General features: G+C 52.2%; 1 protein-coding gene across 1 annotated transcript; it reads left to right on the top strand.

Moving 5' to 3' along the window:
- The first annotated feature begins 219 nt into the window (after positions 1 to 219).
- Positions 220 to 9,220, top strand: EXOSC5 (exosome component 5). Its single transcript, XM_065920605.1, has 6 exons — positions 220 to 483; positions 4,716 to 4,829; positions 5,360 to 5,481; positions 6,807 to 6,947; positions 7,964 to 8,053; positions 8,766 to 9,220. The coding sequence occupies exons 1-6, from the start codon at positions 336 to 338 to the stop codon at positions 8,856 to 8,858; spliced, it is 708 nt and encodes a 235-aa protein (XP_065776677.1). The 5' UTR covers positions 220 to 335; the 3' UTR covers positions 8,859 to 9,220.
- The last annotated feature ends 859 nt before the right edge of the window (positions 9,221 to 10,079 follow it).

Genomic DNA, 10,079 nt, shown 5'->3' with positions numbered 1-10,079 from the left:
CCTCAAAATTACTCTGACTTCCTCACGTTAGTTCTTCCTGTAACAGGCAAAGAAGAGGACAACCCGTCCAGAGCCTCAGGGTTTCAAAGCCGGGGGCCTCGGGTAGGACGAGCCCATGCCAAGGCCCGCCCACTCTTCTCTTCTGTCCAATGGCTTTCCCGGACTTCCGAGGCGGGAGTGGGCGGGCCCAGATTGTTAGTAAACGCCGAGCCACGTGCGGGCGCCCCTCCTGGAGCCCGCGGGTCGGCGCGTGCGTACTGAGTACGCACTTCGTACGCAAGCCCGCACTTTTGGGCGGAAGCAACAAGCCCCGGCTGCACGTGGGCTCCGGAGCGATGGAGGGGGCAATGCAGACTGAATCGAAGATCCGGGCTGATTCTGGGACAGAGCACGGCCCTCGGGGCCCCGGCTGTAGCCTCCGGCACTTTGCCTGCGAACAGAACTTGTTGTCCCGGCCTGATGGCTCTGCCTCTTTTCTGCAAGGTAGGAACTACGTAAGTTGTATTCGTTTTGGGGGGCGGTTACAGTGTACTCCGCTAGCTGGTAAAAATCTCTCCTGAACTGGTGCAGTTCTTGCCGGGGTGGATACTCCTGCATACGCAGCTAGATATATATCTCTTCCTCCAGACTAGCAAGGAGAAGATTGTTAAGTACGCAGAATGGGAGAGGGCAGACCGCCTCTAAAGGATGAATACTCCAGAATAGGGGAAATCTTCTTACCCGGGTGTCTCCCTTGACTAGGGTCCTCTCCGGTTTCCCACAAACGCACCCTGGGTCCATACATACCAGGCTGAGGCAAACCTGTTTGTTTGCATAAATACCCTGTGGACTGTCAGATCAGCACTTCCGGTTTACTCCCTAGACCGGTGGAGGATCTTTTATCCAAATAGTTACTTCTCATATTGATGGTGATGTCCCCAGCCCCACCTCCTGGGTAAATGTCCCTTTGACTGGGATACACAAATCTCCCAATATCCCTAAGATTGGGGCAGTTCTTACCTACTACGGAAACATCCCCTTTTCCTAGCTAAACAACTCTGAAACTAGACTCAAATCCCTGACCCCTCTGAGGGAAATATTCCTCTGGAGATAGGCCTAAGGGTCACTCCCATAAGTGCTTCAGACCCTGCTCTAGGGCATTACCTGAAACCCAGATACAAAACCTGCTTTCATTCATTCTTTCAGTGAACATGTACCTTTGCTTAGTATTGTTCTGGGCACTGAGAATAAGTAAATAAAAATTTTTTTAAGTCCCTGCCATAACGGATTTGACATTCTTAACATTCTAGTCAGAGAGACAGGCAAAAGATAAGTAAAAAATGTAGTAAAAAACTGGAGAAAAATACAGTAAGGATGTAGAATGGGGTGTGCCAGCGAGGGTTGCAGTCTTAGTTAGGATGGTCAGGAAAGGCATCAACTGAGATGGTACCGTTTGAATAAACACTTAAAGATGGGACTTGCTAAGACTCTGAGCTCCCAATGCAGGGGGCCTGGGTTCAATCCTTGGTCAGGGAACTAGATCCCACATGGTACAACTAGGAGTTCGCATGCCCTAACTAAAGATCCCACGTGTTGCAATGAAGACCTAGTGCAGTCAAATAAAAATTTTTTAAGGCAGTTTTTTTTCCCCTAAAATTGGCTTTTTGCTGGGGTGGAGGGGGGGAGCAAACCCCAAAGAGATCAAGAGGAAAGCTTATGAAGCATTAGGAACCACAGATTTTAGACTTTCTGGCTGCAGTGTTGACGGCAAAGGGCATGGGGAAAGGAGGAGAGGAGGGTGGCTCAGCCTAGAGTGGAAGCAGTACAGGCCGTGAGAGTCTGAAGGTAAAACTGACAAATTGCAGGTGGTTTGGTTTGGGGGTATGACAGAGTCAGGGATAACACTCAAGTTTTCTACCCAGACCAGCTGTGCTGGGAGAAAATGAGTTCAATTGGGAGCATTACATTTGCAGTGCCTAATAGACTTTCCCATGGCAGTGTGGATTCGGCAATAGGACATACAAGACTGGAATTTGGGGGTCCTTTGGCTCTAGATGGCAGTTCAAGCTACTGATTGGATGAAATCACCAAGAAAATTAATATAGATGGAGAAGAGAAGAACTTAGAACTTAACCCTGTGCCTTCTAGCCTGGGTGGAGCTAGGAAAAGACATTGAGAAGGAGCAACTAGTAAGGTAGGAGAAAAACCAAGAGAGGGTAGTGACCTGGAGCCCAGAGAACGTGTTTGAAATGTAAGGACCAACCAACTGTTTTGGTCCCGCTGAGAGACTGAATCATGTGAGGATGGACTAGACCTGTGGGTTGACAACTTGGTTGTCTGTTGTAGGTGGTGCAGCCAAGAGTCACTCTGGGACTTCCCTGGTTAAGATTCTGAGCTCCCAGTGCAGGGGACACGGGGTCGACCCCTGGTCCAGCAAGATTCCACATGCTTTGCACTACAACTACTTGAGCCCACACACCCTAGAGCCTGTGCTGCACAAGACGAGAAGCCACTGCAGTAAGAAACCTACGCATCACAACAAAGACCCAATGCACAGCCAAAAATAATAAGTAAAATTCAAAAAAGAAAAAGCTGTTCCAGTGGAGGGGTGGAGTCAAGGAGGAAAAGAAAGAGTCAGTGAGCGGAGACAGCTCTTCAGGAGCTTTGCTATAACAGGATAAGATAGATGGGCCAGGAGTTAGATGGATGTGGGGCCCAGAGGGAGGGAATTGCTAGAGCCATGGCCTTGGGAAGATGAGAAGGGAGGCACTCTTGTGCCCAGGTGAAGCACAGACAGCGCCATTGGAGTAACAGGAAGGAAGACCCCAGTGCGGATCTAGTTCTGCTTGGATAATTTCCCCCTCCAGAGCCCCTTCTCCTGGAGCCAAGAGAGTCCCTCAGTTGTATGGCAGCTCTTCCTCCCCAGCCCCAGAACAAAAAAGCTTCTACCTGGGACCTCCCCAGTCTTAGCTGTCTTGCTCAGGGCAGCTACCTAGAGGTTCTTAGAATTTAAGAAATACTGAGCCCCTTGTGTGTTCTAAAAAAGAAAGAAATACTGAGCCCGTTGTATGTTCTAAAAGCCCAGAACCCTGGAGCAGGGTCCTCTGCAAACCCTCACTAGACTCTCCAGTGAGGTTAAAAATGCCAAGCCCCAGAACCCACCTACGCCAGCTAAGGCCAGCCCTCTTTGTCCTTATTATTTAGTCGCTCAGTCGTGTCAGCCAGGCTTCTCTGCCCATGGGATTATCCCAGCAAGAATACTAGAGCAGGTTGCCATTTCCTCCTCCAGGGGATCTTCCCGACCCAAGGATGCCAGTCCTCTGTATTTTTAAATGATCTCCCATAGTGATTCTGGTTGTAGGCCTGTGTTTTGAAGCCGTGCTGGAGCTCCATGTCTTCCCACTGCGAGTTGCAGGCCCAGCTGCACGTTAGAATGGTCTATTAGAGCTCTGAGGCTCCCAGTACCTGAGCCCCAGCCCCCAGCAATGGAATTAAGGCTCTCTAGAAGAGTGGCCTGGGCATCTAGATCTTTTTAAAGTTCTGCAGTAAGCCCAGTGTGCATACAAGGTTGAGAACTACTGTGTTCACTAGTGGGTTTTTGTTTTTGTTTCCGTTTTATTTCTGTTCTTTGGTCAGGTCAGGTTTTAATTGTGGCGCATGGGCTTAGTTGCTCCACGGCATGTGCGATCTTAGTTCCCTGACCAGGGATCGAACCGGTATCCCCTGCGTTGGAAGGCGGATTCTTAACCACTGGACCACCAGGGAAGTCCCCTTTAGTGGTTCTTTGTAACTGAAATAGAGTAGAAAATATCCGAGTACATCAAAGCAGTAACAGTAAGAGTTGTTTTGGGAGGCGTCCGTTCCATTTACATCCACACAGATTTGTGTGAGTTTGGGGTCCTGTTATGTATTTGAGTCTAAAATGTATTTCTTACAGGGAGTTAGGATCAGGAATGTTTGGAAGCTGCTCTTGTAGTCCAGTCTACCCATTTTGCTGATGGGAAAACTGAGGCTCAGAGAAGTAAGCAAAATCAGCTGAGATTACAGAGCCAGGAGGAAATAAGCAGGTGTCAGGACCCAGCCCTAGATATTTATCCCTTCCTCAGGTGTCCTGACTGCTGCAGAGTTTGGGCACGTGAGTCAGAGGGAAGAGAACTTGGCCTGTGGGAAGCTTTGGAAGGAGAAGTTGGGATTAGTAGCAGTAAGAAAGAGGAAGGTTAGCACTCAGGAAGAACTTCCTGTTAAAGTTTATAATAGTAGCTAAAGTCCTTTGAGCCCTCAGCACATTTGCAGGCAGCATCCTAAGTGTTTCTGTTTTTATCTCATTTAATCCTCATAGCTGTGAAGGATGTCCTGTAGGTGTTTGTGGGTTTTTTTTTTTTACTGCACCGGGTCTTAGTTCCAGCATGCAAACTCTTAGCTGTAGCATGCGGGATCTAGTTCCCTGACCAGGGGTCAAACCCAGGTCCTCTGCATTGGGAGCGCGGTCTTAGCCAGTGGACCACCAGGGAAGTCCCAGGGACATGCTGTAGTTATCCTCATTTTACAGATGAGGAAGTGGAGGCAGAGACGTGAAGCAAATGCTCAAGGAATCACTGCCAACAAGTGGTGGACCAGAGTGAGGGTGACGTGGGAACCCCTGGCCACCCAGCTTAGGGCCCACTATGTTAAGTGCCTCGTGTCAGACCCCAGAGGCAGGGAAGATGCGGGTGAGCTCTCCCACTCTGTCTCCCCAGGGGATACCTCTGTCCTGGCCGGCGTGTACGGGCCAGCTGAGGTGAAGGTCAGCAAAGAGATCTTCAACAAGGCCACGCTGGAAGTGATCCTGAGGCCAAAGACTGGTCTGCCTGGTAACTGATCCTCTCGCCCAGTATCACTGTCACTGCCCTTTCTGGTCTCCACTCCTCCTCTCATCTCCCCTCAGCTATTTCTGTCTTTTTCGCCAGCTGTCTGCCTGTACGTCTCTATCACTTTTCTCCCTGTCTCTCTCCATCTTCACTTCCCCCCCACTTCTTTCCTGGCTCTATCTCTCCTCCTCTCCATTAATCTGTTTTTCCACCCTTTTACTCTCTGCCCCCCTCACTCCCCAGGGCCGGGTGCACTGGGATGGGAATGGACAGCAGCATGACATGGGAGAGCTCTGAGATTCTCCCCTGCCACCGAGAGACTCCCTTGGTGGGCGCTGGAGGTGGTGGGCATCAAGTGGGTGGCAGTCAGGCCCCACCTCCCTCCCCCTGGGACTCCTCTGTCATCCCTGCAAGATCTTCCCGGGCTGAGACTGCAGGCCCTTTTCTGGAGGCTTGGGTGGGGCATATGGAGACAGGTGATCCAGCTGGACAGGAAGAGCCTGACAGCCCAACCCCACCCCTGATTTCTGCAGGCGTAGCGGAGAAGAGCCGGGAGCGGCTGATCAGAAACACATGTGAAGCGGTGGTACTGGGAGCGCTGCACCCCCGAACCTCCATAACTGTGGTGCTGCAGGTCGTTAGCGATGCTGGCTCTGTATCCTTTCCTCCAGGAAGTCCTCCAGAATCTCATTGATTGCCCTTCTTGCCGATGGCCATGTACACACCCTCTCTTGGTCTGCTTGACAGATGTCAACTTGTAGGAACAGCAAACACGGCTTGAGTGTTTACTGTGTGTCAGGCAATTTATACAGCACAGACAACTCACACTTCTAGTAACTGGCAGTGCCAGGATATGAGCCCAAGCCATGTGGTTCTAGAGCTCAAGGCCCTAGCAGTTGGGTCCTCGTCTCATGTTTCAGGTGAGGAAACCAAGGCCAAGAGAGGGGAGTTTGCTTACCCAAGGTCACACAGCTGGAAGGCTGCAGAGGCTGAATTCACACGCAGAATTCACATCTCTGACTCCAGAGCCTATGCCATTGACCTCATCTCTGATCCTGAGCTTGAATTTGAGGCTCAACACTGCAGGAGCCCTGAGCAGGCAGAGCCTTTGGTTCAGCAGCTTATCCTTGGAATGTGGCTGCAGTTTGGATGCGAGAGGCAGAGGCCCAGAAATGGGCATTTCTAGACAGCTTTGTGGGTGTGTGTGTGTGGCTCTGCGTTGGGCAGATACTTCACAGATGGGGGAAGCGGATCACTGTGAACCCACTTCACAGATGGGAGATAATGGAGGGTCAGTGGCAGAGGTGGGGCTGACTGATTGTAAAGCTGGGCCCTGGGGAGAAAAGACTTGAGGAAACTAAGCTGGGGCTAGCTGTCTGACTCAGACCTGTGCTCACTTTGCACAGGGCCAGGGCCACACCTCTCCCCTGGACTGCGGGCTCCCTGAGGACACGGACTCCTCCCTCCGTCATCCTGCCAGTCTGTCACCTGGTAGCACTGCTTGCTCGATTCCCCAGCCCTGGGCCTGGCTCTGCCACTGCCTCCTTGTTTTATCTTGAAAGGCTTCTGACCTTTGTTTCCCTGAAGGTGCATACCTGCTGAGTATCATTGTGATCCCTGACTGAGGCTCAGAGAGAGTAAGTAGCTTGTTGTCACACAGCTTAGAGGTAGCAGTTCAGGTTTGGAACCCAGGGATACTAGATCCCAGGATTACTCTGCCTTTCTGTGATCAATTAGATGTCTGGTGTTCACAGGCACTATCCTGGTGAACCGGAGTCATGGATGTGTTCTGCTGACCAAGCTTCAGTAGAAACTCTTAACATGGGAATTCCCTGGCAAGCCAGTGGTTAGGACTCTGCGTCGTAACTGCTGAGGGCCCGGGTTCAATTGCTGGTGGGGGAACTAAGATGCCACAAGCCACATAGAGTGGTCCAAAAAAAAAAGATTAAAAAACTCTTAACCACTGCCTGTGGCACTCAGCTCCTGGCCTGTTGCTTGAATGCCGCCTGCATGGCCCTGGTGGACGCCGGTGTGCCCATGCGGGCCCTCTTCTGTGGGGTCACTTGTGCTCTGGACTCTGATGGGACCCTCATGCTAGACCCTACTGCTAAACAGGAAAAGGTAAGGATGAAGGTCAGGGTGATGAAAGGCCCTGGGCAGGCACCCTCCCTCTCCTCCTCCTCTGGGCCTCGCTTCTCCGAAACAGTTGGCTGGTACCACCTCAGGCTCAGCTGGCAAGCTCCGCTCTGTTCCTCTGGGCAATTGTTAGAAACCCAGCTCTAACCTGCTGAAGTGACAAAGGAGTTGATTTTAAGAGGTTCAAAAACAAAAGCAAAAAGTCAGAGTTTCTTCAGTGGCTCAAGTTCACAATGTGCTGGGGCTCTGGTTATTCCCAGTTATCTGCTCAGGACTGTGACAGTCACATCCAGTTGGGAAAGCAGAAAGAAACCCCTTGGGAGCTTCAGACAGTAGCAGGGGGATTGAATGCAGGGGACTGGTCAGTCACAACAGCCATGTTGGAAGAGCCGAAGAAGCAAAAGGGAAGAAGGGAGGACCCTTCCACCCCGAGATGAGAAGCCTGAAGCCAGCTCCTGCTGGGTGCTGTTGGGGACACGCGAGCAGTCAGATCTAATGGAAACAGTCTGGCTCTGGCCTGGCTGCCGAGGTCCACAGCCGCCCCGTCTCCATAATGACTGTGGCAGGTGATATGCCCCATACTCCTGTGAGGACTTGGATGCTGCTTTCTCCTTCCTTGTCTCCCACCAGATTCCAACTAGAACCAAACTGGCAGGGGAACCTGGGAAATAGAGCTTGCTGGCTTCCAGCCCCAGAGAACAGAGCACTGCTGGGAGGCACTGGGGATGACCATTACTGTGGCTGCTTCTCTGGTGCAGGATACTGTGCTTTGGAAACCCCTGTTGGAACCATGTGATGGGATCACGTGGGGAGCAATTCCCCAGGGAAGGGGTGATGTGTAGACTCCCCTCAAATAATATACTTGCTACGTGAGGGCCTGGCTGCAGAAAAAGCAACCCCCCCCCACACACACACACACAAACACACCCGCTTTGGGGCCAGCTGTGATTGTATCTGAGAGGAGGGTCCCAGGCCTTCCACCTTGTACCGCTCATTCCTAGGAGGCCCGGGCAGTCCTGACCTTTGCTCTTGACAGCGTGGAACGGAAGCTGCTCATGTCCACCACCAAGGGGCTCTACTCCGATGCCGAGGTACCACTGCACGATTGGGGGTGAACGCCAGAGCCTTCCCACCCACGTGACATGAGGTCCGGTCACTTCTAAGAGGCTTAAGGGGAACCCCTTCCTTGCACCCCTTCTGTAAATAGGAGTTTTTAAACTTTGTGGCCATAGAAACCTTTGTGGGAATTTGAAAGGGAAGACCAGTTTATGAGAAGAGGGGCTCAGGTGGAAATCAGGACACAGGGCACTTGAAGGCCTCCCAGCTTCCAGCTCAGAGCTGTGCACCCCGGAGTTTGGGGTGTCTGAACAGAGTTTGGCACCTGTTGGGCCAAATGGTCACCAAGAACATTTACCACCTGGCCCTCCTGTGAATCCAGGTATACACGGCAGTAAAGATTTGGGGTCTCAAGTTCCATGGCTTTTAAGAGTATTTGGAGTCACAGGGCCTCTGGGTCTAAAATTCCAATCTCTCTGGGTCTGGAGCTCAATGAGCCTGGGAATGCTTCCAGGGGGCAGGATGCCTGATGCTGTTGGTCTGAGGTCCTGGAGCTATTTTAATCAGCCCTGAAGCCTTCCCTAAGGAGGCCATGAAGTGGGGAAGATGGGAATGCACATGGAGTAACCCCCTCACCACCACCCTCCCCTGGGGAGAGGGGCTTCTAGTGGAAGGGGAGGTGTTAGGTTTGGGGGGCTCTGGGAGTCAGGTGGGGCCCCCGGTACTGACCCCCCTCTCCCCTCCCAGCTCCAGCAGTGCCTGGCTGCGGCCCAGACTGCCTCCACACACGTCTTCCGCTTCTACCGGGAATCGCTGCAGAGGCGTTACTCCAAGAGCTGAGGCAAGCCAGGGCAGGCCACCCCTCCCGCCACCTCCAGCGTCAAAGAAGCCAGCAGGCCGGCCCTGGCGAGAAAAGAGTGGCTATAGCCAGCCCCCTGGGCATGGGGGACGGGCACAGACCCCACCCCACTCCAGGAAGACACTGGTAGGGTAGTGCATTCACTGAATGAAGCTACTCATTCTAACAGCCCCATGAAGCCGAGACTGCAGTTAGAGTGTGCAAAGCCTGCTGGGTGCTAAGGCTTCAGCAGTGAATGAGGCCCAGGTTCGAGGAGCGGTGAGGTGATAGACAAATAACAGTAGTGTGTGTTGGATGGTGGATGCTATTTAAAAAATAAAACAATACAAAAATTTTTTTAAAAGGGGGTTTAGGTGAGTTCATGGTGGGGGAAGGGGACAGATTCAGTACATCAGTTGGGGACACCTTCGTGGAGAGGGGGCATCCGAGGGAAGTCCAGAAGGAGGCCAGGGATGAGCTTAGGTACTCATGGACACGTGGGGGGAGGACCCCTTGGCAGAGAGAGGCAGAGGTTCAAGGACCAGCAGGATGGCTGGTGTGGCTGGAGCAGAGGAAAGGAGGGCGGTAGGGAGGGAAGATACGGTCAGGGAGACAACAGGCTTCGTGTGCCTTGGAAGGCAATCTGCCTCTGAGCACTGCCTTTATCCAGCAACCCCCTGAGGTGGGGCTGTTACGATCCCTATTTTAAGGTAAGGAAACAAACTTAGGAGCCAGTTAACTACCGGAGGTCACTAGCTAGTTAGTGGTGGAACATGGGTCCCTGCTCAGAGTCCAGACCCAGAGCCCCCACTCTTCAGACCCCAAGAGATTCAGCACACTCTGGACCTCAGGTCCCTGATGGTGAATGGAAGTGGCCAAAGCCTGTTGGTTCTCAGGTGGTAGCACCCCATAAGGGGCTTCTAGAAACAGGTATGTTTTCAGTTCTGATTTGACTGATACCCACCCTCAGATTTAGGGGGCAGGAGCCAAGAAGATGCAGCATCCTGCAAGGAATAACATTCCCACAGGTGGGCCACATGCCTGCCAGATCCTGTCTGCCACTGGTGTTTGGGGGTTATGGTGAAAATGACGAGTTGGGGGAGGGGGTCCTTCACTGCAGCTTCACATGGGTGTGCTGACTCACAGTTGCCCCTTTGGGCAGGTGTCATTTTCATCCCCAGTAACCAAGGAAATGCATAAATAGCTTGAAATTACACTCCGTG

This window comes from Muntiacus reevesi, chromosome 2 (genome assembly GCF_963930625.1).
Source record: "Muntiacus reevesi chromosome 2, mMunRee1.1, whole genome shotgun sequence".
NCBI classification, from domain to species: Eukaryota; Metazoa; Chordata; class Mammalia; order Artiodactyla; family Cervidae; genus Muntiacus; species Muntiacus reevesi.
This window is presented reverse-complemented; position numbering and strand designations above follow the sequence as displayed.

What these genes read in the sequence shown, in the direction of transcription:
- EXOSC5 (XM_065920605.1), top strand. Translation starts at nt 336, where the DNA reads ATGGAGGGGGCAATGCAGACTGAATCGAAGATCCGGGCTGATTCTGGG. An exon ending in TCGTTAGCGATGCTGGCTCT is followed by an intron (nt 5,482 to 6,806) that starts GTATCCTTTCCT and finishes TGTGGCACTCAG; the next exon opens with CTCCTGGCCTGTTGCTTGAA. An exon ending in GGCTCTACTCCGATGCCGAG is followed by an intron (nt 8,054 to 8,765) that starts GTACCACTGCAC and finishes CTCCCCTCCCAG; the next exon opens with CTCCAGCAGTGCCTGGCTGC.